This window comes from Habropoda laboriosa, unplaced genomic scaffold (genome assembly GCF_001263275.1).
Source record: "Habropoda laboriosa isolate 0110345459 unplaced genomic scaffold, ASM126327v1 scaffold295, whole genome shotgun sequence".
Lineage (NCBI taxonomy): Eukaryota > Metazoa > Arthropoda > Insecta > Hymenoptera > Apidae > Habropoda > Habropoda laboriosa.
Window position 1 is genome coordinate 263097 of NW_017100429.1, and position 16547 is coordinate 279643.

Sequence of the window (16547 nt, forward strand, 5' to 3'; positions counted from 1 at the left end):
GTGAAATTAGAGGATCAGGGTCAGGCGTTTTTGTTTTTTATCGAGAAAATAATACCGCGTGCAGTTGACAATAAATCCGGGTGAATTACGGTGGAAGCCTACCGTTCGGATATCCGGGATTTCGTTGTTCCCGAATAAGGGAATTAAACTTTATCGCGCGCTCTCTCTCTTTCTCTCGTTTTTTTTTTGTGCCCGTATAATCCTGCACTTTGTCTCGCCGCCGTGTTTTATTAAACGATAATTTCATTCGCGATTTACACGCATACACGTTCGTATCCGTGTCAGTGGTTTTTCTGTTCGAACGCTGCGTTGAAACGTTCATTTTTCTATCCTAGTTTCACGCAAGCGAAGAACTTTGAAAAAATTTGCTCGTGGATAAAATTGAAAAAAGGGAAGAACCTTTACGTCAACCTGAGGATAGTTTCCTTGGAAATGGCCGTCGTAGGCGCCATTTTATGGCACCAACAGTACTACCATCTTATCTCAGCGAGAAGATAAATTCCCCAGTCATGGTTTATGAATTGAGGTACTCCTTTCAGAAGTAGAATGTTAGAAATTCATTTTCGAATCATGTTTTTTGGGATATAACGGGTATCCGATTAGAATGGAGGTAGGTTGTTTTTTGTGTTATCGTGTAGTGAATGGCTCGAAACGACAGAATTAATTGGGACAACCTGGAAAGGGAACGATTGCCGTGAAAAAAAAAGCGTGTACCGTATCTTAGGCGCGTAAATATTTATAGGCGGCATTTCGAGCGTCGGTCACGTAACAGTTGCGATGCAAAATGCATGGGGTGCGCACGGATCAAACTGGGAAAGTAGAATGGCATAGAAAAATGTTAGACTCTAAAATTATTAGCGTTTCTCATTTTTTTTTCCTTTTTGGTGTGAAATTCCAGAAACGAAAAATTTCCACTCGAAATTTTTCATTTGTCCCTAATCCAAATTTGTCTATATTAGATAAATCAAAGAATTCTAATTTAAACCTAACCTAACTTATCACGAAATAATTACATCTCCTTTTTCTATTTCCAATTCTTCGTTAAGCTAAGCTTTATTGTATACGGCGAACCACGAATCCTGATCCATATTTTGGGAATTCTCCTTTCCAATTAATTTTACTTCACACTACCAGAGAGATTTCCCCGGCTGGATTATCGAGTATCGGATTAACGAGCTAGGGAGGTTAAACCTGTGCGCTGTAAATTATAGGTTAGGTTCGTAGAATCATAGTATTTATTCTTAACACTTAGCCTATAATTAACGTTTACAATGATGGACTATATTCAACAGACTAGAACAATGAACTAGATCAAATAGACGCGATCTATTGATCAGCCTCGACGTAAAATGGTGTCTGGTATTGAAGCATACGTTAACCATAATTGCACAGTGCTCCTAGGTGGTAGTAGTGTTCTCCAGCTGGAAAGAAAATTCCGCAAATGTTAATTGGAGGAAAATTGATCGATTCAATTTCTGTTTTTCAAGAAATTAATTCGAACCAGTGAACGCAATTATCGTGTGGAAAACTCACAACAAAGGCCTGCGTATCGATTCGAATGAAGCATTCCGTAGCTGCCACAGGCAGGCTGGCCAGACTGATACGGCTGAAAGCCAAGCACGTTGCCGCTGTAATGCAAAAGAATCACATTCTGAGCCTTGAAAAATGATTCACTCCATCTAACACCGGAATAAAAAGTATACTTAAACCATATTTAAAAAATTATTAACCCCAGAGAAAAGTCTCCATGTATCACTTGCATATTGCATCACTTGTCCATATATGAAATCTACAATTTTTCCCCATATTGCTGACTTGTGTAAACATTTCCGCGGTATATTTCACAAAAGTTTGGGAGACTTCCAGAAGTCTGTGGAAATTTTGTCATTCCAAAAAGAAGCCTCCATAAAGATCGTTACATTTCAGACCAACAATTCTTTCCTACACTTCCGACCGGTGTTTTTCTCATCGGTTCGAAGTTATTGACAAGGCTTTCAGAAGTTAGTAGAAATTTTTCGAAGAGATTTAATCGGATCTCCGAATCATCCGAGGCCGTTCCTACGTGGAGGAAAGGAGAGAAGCGAACAGTGTACAGGCGCGTTCAATTTGTCGAGCGGTGATAAGCTGGCGATCGACAGGAAATACTCGAGGAGCAAGGAAATTTATGGGAGGATTCAATACGCGTCCCGTTTCGTCTGAAAGCAACCGCGTTTTCTTCGAAGAAATATCGAAGTTACCGATTTTCCTGCTTCCTCTATCTCATCTTCTCTCCTAAACCTCCTCGAGGTCGATTAAAATATTGATTCCGGGTAAACATGGAGAAAATCGACGGGTATTTTCAATTTGATCGATAGTCAGTTCGATAATTCGCATTTGAGTATTTAAAGTTTATATCGCATACTTCAAATTTGATAATTCGAATTAGAATATTTAAATTTTGTATACATACGTAAATTTGAATATTTTTGATATTCATGTCAGTGGAAAATCTTAACCTATTTATAGTTATATAAATTCGTATAAATATATGAATTCTCACCTGGGTCCGTAGTTACAGACGTAGTTTTTCGTGTAGCCTCGGGCAGGGTCGTAGTAGTAAGAGTAGCCGCAGCCCAGCAGGTACGTGTCACCCCAGACAAGCTGGAAGTAATTTAAAACCTGCCTTCAGACTCGTGCATACTCGAGATTTCTCGTCTTAGGTCGAGGGTAAGCCCCTTTCAGGAATTCCACGGATGTTTGCCCTCTATTTCCTCCGTCGGTCCACTATTACTTCAGCTTCCTTCGATTTTTTTTCAGTCATCGTACGAAAGAGAATTTTTCTAACCTTATTTTTCGTCGCGTGTTATTTTTATAGAAGCTTGAATTTTCGGTTTAACTTGAATTTTCAAAAGTTACAAATATTCCCCGAGACTTAGGGAACTGTTAACTTCGAGTGTAGTGGCTCCATTCGAATGATATTTCACGTTAGTAGAAAATTCTAGAACATTCTCACAGGACACGACATTTTTGTTCGGTTCTAAATAACGATTAATTGTGGTACTGTAGTATCGGGGCCTCCATACTCAAATAGGAAACCTCGAAGGGACAATAGAGAGGGAGTGGTTGGCGTAGCGCGCAAAGCCTCGGCTTGCTAAGCCGGAAGGTCCCGGGTTCGATTCCCGTTGGGCCCCTCAATATTTTTCTGTCGTCAGTTCCTACAGTATCTAATAATAATGTTAATAATAATATAATAATATTGAAAACACGTGAGAGGGTTGCACGTCTCCCAAAAAGGGTTGAGAAACAGAGTTTCGACTGAGAGTGCCGCTGTGTGGGGGAGTGTACCCGAAAGTGTTGAATTGAGTTGTGTTGCACTGAGGAGGACATTCGAGGGCGAATGTCAGTTCAGGATGGCCGAGTGTAGTATCGGGGCCTCCATACCCAAATAGGAAACCTCGAAGGGACAATAGAGAGGGAGTGGTTGGCGTAGCGCGCAAAGCCTCGGCTTGCTAAGCCGGAGGTCCCGGGTTCGATTCCCGTTGGGTCCCTCAATATTTTTCCATCGTCGGTTCCTACAGTACAGTCCTCAATGGTACCATTCGAATGGTATTCTATGTTATTAAAAAAATCGAGAATACTCCATGGATACGACAGTTCGATTTTCAGGTGTGGAAAAATGTTTCTGGGGATTAGAAGTGTTACCAACCTGAGTATAGTGGCCGGTAGTTTCACTGTAACCGGTAGTATAGTGTTGCACTTCGTTGAACCAGTCGGAGATCCTCTGTCTCCAGTCTGGTTGGTCGTCGTAAAGTCCCGGGGGCCTCGTTGTCCATGTTCGGGCAATATTTTGTCCCACCGCGAATCTACCTGTACATCGATTGCCGTTAATCATGATCGATGGTTGGTCTCATTGTAGAACGTCGGACAATCATTCTTGCTGTCTCGATGATTTATTATTCTTTGTTTAATTTATTGATCGTTCTACATTGTGTAGACGGTGAAAGGAAGGGAAACGAGGAGTTAAGCCGATTTACAGGTTGACTCAAAGATAACGATGTTTGTAATATGAAATATTTAGATTTTTCAACGACTCGAGGTGGACGATTCGATATTTAAATAAATTAGAATTATTTTCACTCCTCGGTAGGCCACTTTAATATTTTTTTTACTATCTATAGGGCGATGGTATCTCTGAATCTCGTGGAATTGGAATAGTGGAAATTTTAATTGCTTTCCACTGTATACAAAGTAATTCACAAGTACCGTCCCATTATCAAGGGAACTTCGGTAACCCGATTCTTTTTAAATTTCAGAGGTCTCGAGAGAAGTATCGCGCAATTTTTTTTATATTCATTTTTAACGGCATTTTATGCCGTTAAATTTTTATTATAAACACTTCGTTATATCTACTATAGTTTTAAAGATATAGAGGGAAATAGGGTAACACTTATCTTCATTCAAGGGCTGTTTTCACCCTTGAAAAAGGGCAAAAAAACAATTGCCCGATACTTCTCTCGAGGTCCCCTACAACCCTGCAAAGTTTCAAGGAAATCGGAATTTTCGGGTTACCGAAGTTCCCTTGTAAGTTCTCTCCCTCTGTAAATATTCCAGAATTATCGGGAATGTACTCACGGACGTTCCTCAGGTTGTCATGTATCTCGGCGCATCGATTCGCCCAGCGTTGCGCGATCGCCGCCAATTCATCGTCCCAGAGCTGAGGAGAAGAGGAAAAAGAAAGTTCGAATGTAAATTCTGTTGGGAATCAGTCGTAAACGCGTGCTAAAAGTATCCCTCGAGTACACACGGAGGTGAGAAGATTAAGTAAACGGCTCACTCTGCACTCCTCCTCTTACCATCTCCTTCATGTTAGCGGCGCTGGGCTGTCCGTGAATCTGCCCCAGAGCCACTAGCTGTCTCAGCCGATTATGCTCGTCTAAGATGGCCTGTTTCTCCTCGCAGGATAAGCCGCTGGATTCTGCAAGCAAATCCACCACGTAACCACGTAGCAGTCAACAAGTTCCTAAGGGAGTTCTAAGGTTCCCAGCAACGTGAACGTGGACATTTATCCCGGATGTTAGTTTTGAACGCTCCTGTAGCGAGAGCAATTAATGAAATCGCGAAGTCGACTTGTCTGAACTTCGGCCAAAATTCAGCAGTTCTCTCCACTTCCTTGTATAGGGTAATTCCGGGAGAGACGGACCAGGCAAGTATTTCCTACGTTGTCCGGCAAATGTGGAACGCGCCAGTATTCTTTTCTTTTACATTTGTTTTGCGGAAAGCGATCGAGCGTGGCTTTCAGTGTTTTTCCTTCCATATCTGGCGGATAATGTAGGAAATACTTGCCTGGTCCGTCTCTCCCGCCGGTCCATCTCTCCCGAAATTACCCTAAGTTTTCTGGCGATCTGCATCGAGTAGAATCTTCGGGGAGTTGCTACCAGGTGTACAGGATAATTCAGCATTATCGTCATCGATGATTTTTCGACGTTTCTGGCTGGATGTAGGTTGTTTGAGAAATTTACGAATACCTGTACGTCTGAGAATCACGTAGAATTTTATAATCGTGACAAATTAGCGACTCGCTACACGGTTCCAAAGCGACAGAAAACTTTTAATTCCCTCGTACTATATACAGGACGATTCAAAATTGCTACTCCATTATGCAGATGCAGGTTTCTCGTCTTCTGGCTGGCCCTTCATCCGTTTTTCCGGTTTGCCAGATTGGCCAACTCACCGGAAAGCTTCCCCAGGAATCCGCCTTAACGACGTTCCCTCTGTCTTTCCCGCGAACAACTTTCGTTCCGTCGTATTCTTTCCCCTCTAATAACTTTTAGCTCCCCGACGAGACGAGGAATGCAAATTTCCACGCCAATCGAATTTCTTCCCTCGAATTCTAGGGAATTTTCTTCGACTGCTTAACTTGACGAAACTACGTACATTTTTTTTAAGGCTGTAACGCGTGCAGCATCTTCATTCGGAGATTTTCTGGTAATTCTTTCACTTCGCTTTATCATTCTTATCGTTCGGGTGAACAAAGGAAAATTACAGTAATCATGGGATCTATAGTAAGCTGCAGCTGGTGCTAGAGTTAGGTATACCCTAATTAGGCACAATTCTCAGAACTACCTCTCCAGTTAAATCCTGCTCATTCACACGTGAGCGAAGTCACGTCGATTTTCGTCAAAGTGGTTAGGTTAACTTTGGCGAGAATTGAAATTTCAAACGTGAAGTCTCGAAATAGCAAGGAAATTTCGAAATGAGAGAAAAAAAGACGGCGATTCGAGGGGTGAAGGATGAAATAGGCGAACGAGGTGTTTGGAATAATAAATTCTCGCATCTTGCGCCCGCTCACAGGTTTCTAGTAATTAACTAGCAGCTGCTTTAATTCCCGAATGTAATCGAATTTCGCGGCCGTGGCCGGCTGCTGAATACGGTATTTTTACCGTCGCGAATCGATGTCGAGCGTCGTCGTATCGAAATGTAATAGATTCCAATTTTCTCCCCGTAAATAATGTACGATTTGAATTATTCATAAGGCCAGGCCAGTCGAGGCAGCCACAGCTGGACGAAAAGCGGAGCAATAAACTTCCCTCGTCTTCCTTCCTGCTCTCTTTCCCGGATTTTTTCCCCCTCGCCTCCCTTAATTGCGACGAATTTCTTCGATCGTCGCGGGAAAAGTTACTAGGCATGTTTAGATCGTGTTTTTTAAATTGATAACTGGACAAACACGATTCTTGCCATGAGAAAAGAATTTTCACATGGTTTTACGTCATGCTTTGAAATCGTCGAATTTCTTCGATCGTCGTAGGAAAAGTTATTAGGCACGTTTGGATCGTGTTTTATTTTTTTTTTTCAAATTAATAATCGGACAAGCACGATTCTTGGCGGGAGAAAAAGAATGTTCAGATGGTTACTTCATGCTTTGAAATACTTTTGTTTTCTTTCATCGATCATTTATCTATTTTCACACCGTTCAATGATAGATTTCCGCGTTCGCCTTTATTTCCGTGTTTACCTTGAGTTAAAAGCCTTTCTAAACCGGAGAAACGCCAGTTTACAGCTACGTGAGGCTATTTTTGATCACGATTGCATAATTAGCTTTAAATTTAGCATTGTATTTGCATTCTGTTTTCGTGCACGATTTCACCTCCCGTTTGAAATTCAAATCTTTGCACATCGAATCCCCCTCGCGTTCGTCGTCACCGCGATAATGCGGTTGACAAAATGGCCGTTGGATTTTTCTAGGGGATAAATATTCAACCAATTCTGTCTCCTAATGGACACGTTCCCTTTTCACCGCACGAAAATTACATTCCCCAGTTGGTTTGGCAGGCAACGACGTGAAATTATTCAAATTCCGAACGTTTCCACGTTCGATATAAAATATCTGGTTACCGGAAAATTTGAATAACATTTCATATTTCTAGAAATTTAAAAGAAAAAAAGAAAATTCACATTACCCAACACGATAGAAAAGATCAAACATGGCGACTCGTGGGACTTCTTACGAAGTGGATAAAAATCCCTAGACCAGGTTAACCTCAATTTTTCTCGCTGAAAATCTGAATTACTCTCTCTCCCTGCGAAATATTTTCCAGCTGATTCACCGATGAGTCAAATGTGTCGTTTCGATTCTCTATTCTACAGCCTGACCGCTGTGATTTCGTAAAAGCACGTTTCGCCGTATTTCAGCCAGGTGTTTACCCGGGCACGCTAGGGACATTACGCGTTTCTAATCGAACAAACGAGGGAGTACGGTTATTTTCGCCGGCGCGGCGCTGCAAATTAGCCGAATGAAAAACGACGCTACGTCGGATCGGTTGGCAGCACTGCTGTCTCTGTACATCGTGGCTTTGGTTTTCTTTTTGCAACGGAAATGAGCAGGGCTTGGTCCGGTACGTAACGATTCAGCCGACACCTGCTAACTCCATTCTCTCGTCGTACCTCCCGGTTAAATGGATTTCGTGGGAATGGACTTGCTAGCTTGTTAAATAAATAGTTCCCGGCTACTGGTCCCCATTCAAACTTGCCACCGGTTATTTCCATTCTCTGCTCGATGCATCGATCCTCTCTCGATCGAACATACCAATTTTCCCCTTCTCGACGATACAATCTGCATTTTTTTCTTTTTCTTTTCTAAAAAGAACGTTACCAGCTGTGGGATTTATTTCTTTCGTGGAATTTTCTTCGACTGGGTTTCATTTTTCGAATTGATTATCTCGGTGATTTAATTGTATCGAGTACCGACACTTTCGGAGGAATTTTCTGGGTTACCATTTCTATCAGCAAACAGTGTTTCTTGCGAGGAAATTTTCTCAGTGTCCAAATATATTTTGGAGCGAGTCGTTTAGGTATCGAAATTTTCTTTTGGGACAAAATTTTCAGATTCTTCTTTCTATGGTTGGGCAAGTCCCTTTAAAGATATTTTCCCAGTAGCCAAATTTCTCGCCGCTGAAATTCCCTTTGTTTTCTGGATTTTGGTTTCTTTCTGCTGACGAATCTCCTCGATCGAGATCCACGCTTCTACGATCCGAATTTCGAACGAGTAACAAACGATTTAGAAATCACAACCAGTCTGGTCAGGTTGGCCCCTCAGCGAGATTTCCTAAAGTTAGCGTCCACAATGGGAATATTTCTTCGCGCAAGGCTGGTCTAATCATCGACGAGGAACGAGATACGCGATTGTTGAAGGAACTTGACTAATTGCCGCCGTGGAAACTGTGTTATTCAACGGAGAGCGAGCGCGTTACGTCAGCCAAAGCGTGAAAACAAAGGGAACTGCTTTTGCCCTTCGGTAATTGGAGGATCCGTGCTTTGAGAACGTTTAGAATACGGAAGAAACGGAACAATTAGGCAAGGCGTTGAATAAAAAGTCGACGAACGGAGAGTAGAGAGAGGAAGAAAAAAAGAAAAGGTGAAGACAGAGTTTAGGTAACGATCTGGTTTCCCGGATGAGACGAAGAAAAATCATTCGAGAGCGAAGGAACAACGAGGAAGGAATTAATTCGCTGGTTTTTCTCGAACAGAGAAGCGTTGCTTATGTCTAGTCATGTTCTTATCGCGGTCTTTGGAGGCTGATGGACGAGCCTGGAAATCAACGGCGCTGGCTAGATTATTCGAATGGTTTTGCAGACGGGATAAATCACGCGAACTTGAAATCTAACCGCGAATAATAGGGGGAACAAGTGCAAAGATCGGTTTCACGATTTTCAGAGTGAATTCTTGGATAGTTACGTGGATTCTTCATTGATGAATGATCGTGTCAAATAAGGAGTGCTGTGTGAGTTCTTTCATCTATCGTAGCTATGAATTTGGAAAATTTCTCCAGTGTGTTGAATTTGTCGAATGTCTCATTTCTCAGATTTGTTGATCTGCTTAATTTCCAATTTTATGAATTCCATGTCTTCCAACTTTCCAATTTCTCTAACTTCCCAAGTCTCAAGTTTCCCATCTTTCCAATTTTTTTAACTTCCCAAATCTCAAATTTTCCATCTTTCCAATTTCTCTAACTTCCCAAATCTTTCATTTTCCAAATTTCCCATTTCCCATCTCCTCGATTTCTCTAATTTTCAAATCTCAAATTTTCCATCTCCTCGATTTCTCTAATTTCCAAATCTCAAATTTCCCATCTTTCCAATTTCTCTAACTTCCCAAAACTTTCATTTTCCAAATTTCCCATTTCCCATCTCCTCGATTTCTCTAATTTCCAAATCTCAAATTTCCCACCTTTCCAATTTCTCTAACTTTCCAAATCTTTCATTTTCCAAATTTCCAATTTCCCATCTCCTCGATTTCTCTAATTTCCAAATTTCCAATTTCCCATCTCCTCGATTTCTCTAATTTCCAAATTTCCAATTTCCCATCTCCTCGATTTCTCTAATTTCCAAATTTCCAATTTCCCATCTCCTCGATTTCTCTAATTTCCAAATTTCCAATTTCCCATCTCCTCGATTTCTCTAATTTCCAAAATTTGCCATTCCCCAATTTTCCCAATCTCGAAATTCTCGTTTCTCCAACTTTCCGAGTCTACCTACTCGTCTGGTTTCCCTAATTTCTGATCTGCCAATCTGCTAATTATCCAAATTCACCAACGCAAAGCGCATTGATCCCAATTTCCCACTTAGCACATTCCACCGCTCTCCTTCGAAATTCCTTCTACTCACTCAGCATGGTCTTGCCAGCACACGAAGGCCACGAACTCTCCGCCAAGGCGACCGATACCACGGCCAAGGTCATCGCCAGTAGCACTGGACCTCCCTCGACCACCATTTTCCGATGTTCCCTCACCTTTGACTTTCACACCGACTAAAGTCAAAGTCGAGAGGAAATCGAACCACTGCGACGCGCGATACCACACAAAGATCGGACAATAAAACTGGCCGATTTACGAGTCAGAACCGGTCGTCGGAAGCAAGACCGACTAATAGCTGGCCAAGCTCGCTCGACTGCCTTTATATTCACCTGTCCCATAGCCTGGACCGTGTAATTGTTCGTGTTACTAGTTCCTACGGTGGGGACTGGTTGCATGGTACAGGATGATGAGATTCAAGGACAGCAAGGGAGGATTTCTTTCGTGGAGCTGGTCTCAGGAGGATCCAGAAGATTATCTTGACCAATTTGTACTCTGTACATGGAGTTAGATCAAGGATAAGCCCGGTAAGACCTAAATAAATCTATGTTCAGGCTTGGATTCACCTAGACTAACTTGAGGTGCAGGGATTCTCAGTATTGTGAATTTCATTTAAAAATATTTCGAGACCGCTACTGGGCTTAGATTAGACCTAGACTTGGTCTCGATTAAGGTATAGACGTTTTCAGATCACTATTAGGTCCGGATTAGACTTAAATCAGGTTTAGGATAGAACTTACAAGTTTATATAAATTTGATATTGAAAAAATTGTTAAACATTAGCAGGCTTAGATTAAGTCTGAACTAGGTCGAGGAGAAGAGGTATATTAGTCCCATTCCATTCCCCACCTAGGACGAAAGCATTCTAATTCAGAAAAACAATTTTCTTTTTTATTATAGAACCACTAATAGGTGTGAGCTAGCTTCGGACTAAGATATACACATTCCAATTCCTCTAAATGTAATATTACAAATTGTTTGAAATCATTACTAGGCCTGCATTAGGTCTGGACTTGTTTTTGGTTAGTGAGATCACATTCACATCATCGAAATTTATTATTGAAAAACAAGACTTACACTTGGGATTCCTCAGGATGTTTTTCACGGAATTTCCATGCCTCTATTTTTTTACTGAACCAAAACCAGAATTAACGAAACATATTTTCCAGATGTAGGTTACTATATTACGAGATTAACGACACTTCCAAGCCATACGAACACGAGGATAAATTCCAAGAAGTTCAGATAGAGAAGTGCCAAGTTTCTAGCTCTCCTCCTAATAAAGGATGCAATTATTTGAGACCGAGTAATTGCCTCTGATGGGGCCAACTACCATCCTAATCTGAATTTCTTTCCTCTTTTCCAAACTTATCTCAACTTTCTAAATATCTTATGAATATTCGTGCTTAATTAACCGAAACTCGATTGATACTTAATTTTTCCCCCAACTGTGAGAGGAATTCGTAGATTTCTAATTTCAGGTGCGAACTGATGAGACCTTCTGTCGTGATATCTGCTATCTCGACTTTTTACCATAGTAATCACACTCGGTCTCGGTTCTTGATTATAGATAATTATTATAATGGAATTTTATTGTTGCCTCGAGGTAAAACATTTTTTTAAGTTTTTTCACTCTTTTCGACGATTTTAAGTATGCGTTATTTATTCACCACGGAGGAATATTTTTTGCGAAGTGTATCGACCGGTTTGATCGATTAATGATAGAGCGAGCAGACTGCCAGGCTCCAGAATCGCTAATGAATTATTCTTCCTCGAAAGTTTCAACGATGTTTCTTTCTCGATTCTACATAAACGAACCGACGATTCGGGACAAATTTTGCGACACTTTTTTGCCAGGTTTAATTCAGGTTCTCCTTTTCTCGTATTCGGCATCAGAATTTAAGGAAATCGAATTTTTTCCTCGGAAATTTTGCATGCTGAAACATGTAGTTTTAGACCATTCCATAATTTTACGAAGATAGTCTTGTTCACGAATCGAATTTTTTCTTTTTCGCTTAAAATATCGGATTTTAAAAGCCTTTCGGTTTTTTTTCTTCATCCAGATTGCACAAATTTAACGTGACAAAATTATTCCGCGGAACTTGAAATCGGAACGAAAAAAATTCCAGTCGTTTTTTCCCTCGGTTTTTCGAACGGAAAAACTTATTCCCGATAGATTTGTGGAGTCGTTAAAGATAAAATGGGATACGTGCTTGACGGCGTAAGTGGGTAATCGTCCAACTAGGTATCAACCAGCAGAAGTTGGAGGCGTTAAACGGCAGGTAGCCTGGACCGTTTGTTAAACCGCCGTTCGAAATGATTTATCTCCGTGCGAACGTGCGAAAAGCGTCGCTGTTAGCGAATGCACGGCGCATCACGGCTCCGTGCACTTTGGAATGCAAATTCCTCCGGCACTTTGCGCGCGCCACCGAAGAAATTTTCTGCCGCGAAACGTGCCCTGCGTTTCTCCTTGTCTTCTTCGATTTATTTCCCGCGGATCTCTCCATTGGCTCTCCCGCTGCATTCTACCCTCGACATTTCTACGAGAATTCTCTCAAATTTCTCAAAATTACATTGTTGCTAACGTTGACGTTGTTGCGAGTTCGAGAGGACTGGATACTCCTGAGACATTGAAGGTTCCAAGTGTTGGAATTGCGAAGAGTTGGAGCATCCAGGGAACGCGAGATTTCCGATCTTCCGGTTATTACCGGGCGTGGAATTGCGAGAGTGCAAATTCCAAAGCGCTGGAAGTGCAGAGGGTTAGAGCATCTGGGGATCGTGGAATTTCTGCCCGCGCAATTCTACGATTTTAGAAGTTTGGGCCGCTGGAGTTGCTGGCCGCGTAATCACGAGGCATGGAATTGCGGGCGCGCGGGTCCACGCGTTTTGGAATTGCGCGCGACGCACGGGGGATTTGAGTGCGTGAAACTCGGAAAGCGCTGGAATTGCCGAATTTTGCGACGTTCGTACTTCAAAGTGCGGAATTGCATAGCATTAGGATTTCGAAGAGCAGAATTGCGACGTCCTCGAATTTTCAGGACGTGGAATCACATCTTTTGGCATTTGGTGCTTTGGCAATTCCGAGTATTCGAATTTCAATCTGATGTAATTTCATGTTAAGATGGCCGATCTCTTTGTCACTTATGAATCAACAAACGTTGTTTGTACCATTCGTTTCACTCTTAACTCACCTATGACATAACTTCACGAACCGAGCAAAGGTCAAATTGAATTTTTCGATCTTACTTTTAACCAGTTCGAAATATTCCCCAATTCCCGGACGAAATGGGAATAGAGTATACGGAAACGTCAACTGGTTCGTATTAACGCAATCGGGTTATCGATCAGATTCTAAAAATATCCGACAGTTAAATGTGGTTTGCCGCGTTATAACGGATCCCGCGGACCACTTGTCCTTATTTTAATCAAGAAGTCTCCTCGTTCGATGGAAACGATCAAAGAGGAGGCCGATCCAGAGAAATCCTCAAGCTTCTCCTTCAACCGAGTATCCGTTCAATTTCTTTCCTTTCTTTTTAATTGCGTTCCAGTTTCCTAGAACTTTCCAAATCACATTTTTTCCCGACTTTTCGCAACCCCTTCTGGTTTTTATTTTTAGATAAATTATTCCGAACTTTCGCGATCTCATTAAAATCACACCTTTCGGTGAAATTCCCTGAGAAATTCTCATAATTCTTTACCGTCACATCTAACGAAGAATGATACGTTCGCCACCTCCATATTGAATTCAAGGCTGTTCCCATGAGAGGGGGAGAAATTAAAGTTGCACGCCGCAGCTTTGACTTTCACTAATTTCTGACATTTTTCACGGTTTTTTCCCGAACGATTTTTCTGGGTTTTTTTTTTTTTTGTTTATACCGCAAATCACGTTTTGATTTATTGAAATTGTTTTCCCATTTCTCTCTTCTTAGTTGGGACACTTAAAATGACGTCCTGATTCCGGCTCATCAGAAGTTTGTTAATTAGGAGCCGCCTAATTGGACAGGCGTTAATCAAGGGTTGTTAATTAGCCTCTTAATAATTAGGATCCTCCTGCTTCGCGTTTAATTAACGCCTCGTTAATTCGTGTCCGTTCGTTTTCACGGGATTAATCGAACCTCCTTAATTAGTATCTTAATTATTCAAGCTGCAAACCTAATTCTACATTCATGAAAAAATTCATTGTTAATTCTGCCAATTCCATTTCAATTTATTAAATATTAACTAACTCACATGCTTGTTAATTAATGATAAAATTGATTAACGTCCAATGGAAATAATTGTTTAATTAGAAAGATTCAACAAAAGTATGGTAACAATCTTTTCCTGTAAAGGTCTAATGAAAAGAAATGTTTCCTGAGCTCATTTCTTCGCTTGGTGAAGTGAAAGAAAATGGGGACCGGAAGTGCAGGATGACGGAAGTCCTCCAGATCTCGTAGTAATCGTCGTATCGTTTATTTCATTGTAACTACATTAATTTCTCTTATACATAGCGTCATCATCATCATCATCGTCGTCATTTTTCTGCCATCTTCTCTCCTTTGTTTAATCATTACGTACAACGTTGTAACATTTATAATATCTTTTATCTGTTTTATTTTTTTTTTCCTTTTTAATTATTCATAACCTAACAACGTTTATCGCGACACACAGTTTCTCACAGAGTAATTCTTTTTTTATTCTCTCTCTCTCTCTCTCTCTCTCTTTCTCGCAAATCTTTCATACATACGTACACTGTCACCATTCTCACCCTTACCCTTTTTATATATTTATATATGTACTCTTTTTCTTTTTATCATTTCTTCTTCCGTCGACATTTCTCGTCTTCTGCCACTTTCTCCAATTGTCTCCGTAAACTCCTCTTTCTTTGCTCTTCTTAACGAAAAGCAAAAGCGCGAGCACTCTCCGTGCAAGTGTGTTATGCATACATACATACAATATATATATATACATATATGTCGTCATCATTATATATATTATATACATACATGCACGATCCATGTTTTAGTCAGTAATTAGCGCACTAAGACAGGGTAAAGTTCCCTTTCTCTCACTCTCCCACACTATCGCACATTTTCTCTGTTTATAGTTTTCTTCTAAAAAGCTATTCTGTGTGTGTGTGTGTGTGTTCTGTGTGTTTTCCCCTTTTTTAATCTCGTTACGCGACTAAAGCATATATGGAGAAGAGAGGTGTTTTCGTTGAGCACTTTTTTTCCTTTTCTCTCGTTCACTTATACTTCGAGATTCGTGTGGAACATATGGGGGAAAGATTTGGGGAGATGTGGTAACCGTGGGAAAGAATCGAAAGGAATTTTTCGCGGAGAGGTTGGTAATACGGAGTAAGAATCGTTGATCAGATTTTTCTCGTTGGAAACAAAGTCCCTAGGATAGACCCTGAAATTTCCTTACATCGTTAAAGCTATCGAATGGAAGGAAGTCTGCTTTTTTTTTTTTTTTGTAGGGTTAGGTGCACAGCCTAATCTGATTTGCGTGGATACATTTGGGAAATTCTTTTTTTTTTAATTCTTCGAGGTGCGACGTTTGGCCATTTTTCTTTGAAAATATCACGAAAGAGAGGGTGTTGGATTGTGCACTAGTGTAACAGGTTGGATTAAACATAATTTGGTTTGGGCTAGATCGAAATTTGTCACTTAATTTCCAATTTTCAAAATTTCAGGTGAATTTCCACGAAAATTCACTTACTCTTCCCCGAAATTTTCCAAGCTTCCAGATCAAGACTGCGATAATGTCACGACACTCGGGTTAAATCAATTCTTTTCCAACTTTTTTGCAAAATTACACTTTTTCAATTTTTCAAAATCGATTCGAGTTAGCTATCGATCATCACTCAAGGCCAGAGATAAAATTTGCAGTATTTTCAAAATTTCCAAAGTGTCCGATTTTTCAAAATTGACCAAAGTTACGGGAACCACGGCTTCATGGTACTCAAACTGAACGTCTTTCCGAGGCCAATCCATTGGAATCGTAATCAGCGACAAGAATTCTTCCCTCGTCTTGCTTTCTCGGCAAATTTCTCATGGTATTTGTAGCAGAGCGATGGGGAAATTCGGGCTGCGTGGAAAGTAAAGCAGCAGCCAGTGTTTGTTGCGCGTGAATCCGGGTGTTGGCCCACTTAGGCCGAGTTTGCCCCGTAGGAACGATCAAAGGGGTGGTGGCTTTGAAGCGTGCTCGGGGGTAAGCCAGGTGTGCGCCTCCGTGTATGCTATACACGCGTATTCATCTGTCCCTTTCACCGTTTCCATCTTCGCCTCAAAGTGTACCGAGCCTCGCGGGCTCGCGGCTTCTTTCCCCCTCTCCATCTCCACCCCTTTCTTTGAGGGAGAGGAGGAGAGCGGAACGAGAGGGTGGAAAGAGAGGAAGAAAAAGGGTGAAAAATTTCCTCTTCTTCGTGTGGAATAATTCAGGCAGCTCTCTCCGAGCCAAC

At 41.1% G+C, this 16547-nt stretch overlaps 1 protein-coding gene across 1 annotated transcript; it reads right to left on the reverse strand.

Annotated features, from left to right (window-relative positions):
- Positions 1 to 1374: 1374 nt before the first annotated feature.
- Positions 1375 to 10245, reverse strand: LOC108575639 (venom allergen 5.01-like). The gene is made up of 7 exons (XM_017938479.1): positions 10140 to 10245; positions 4833 to 4954; positions 4612 to 4693; positions 3686 to 3846; positions 2540 to 2640; positions 1534 to 1628; positions 1375 to 1421 (listed from the first exon to the last, which is right to left on the reverse strand). Exons 1-7 carry the CDS (start codon positions 10243 to 10245, stop codon positions 1375 to 1377), a joined length of 714 nt encoding a protein of 237 aa, XP_017793968.1.
- Positions 10246 to 16547: the final 6302 nt, after the last annotated feature.

Bases quoted from the DNA above. Each gene is read 5' to 3' on its own strand.
- LOC108575639 (XM_017938479.1), bottom strand. From the start codon at position 10,245: ATGGTGGTCGAGGGAGGTCCAGTGCTACTGGCGATGACCTTGGCCGTG. The intron at 4,955-10,139 runs GTGAGTAGAAGG...ATTTGCTTGCAG, and splicing joins TGCTGGCAAGACCATGCTGA to AATCCAGCGGCTTATCCTGC. The intron at 1,629-2,539 runs GTGAGAATTCAT...TTTGCATTACAG, and splicing joins GTCTGTAACTACGGACCCAG to CGGCAACGTGCTTGGCTTTC.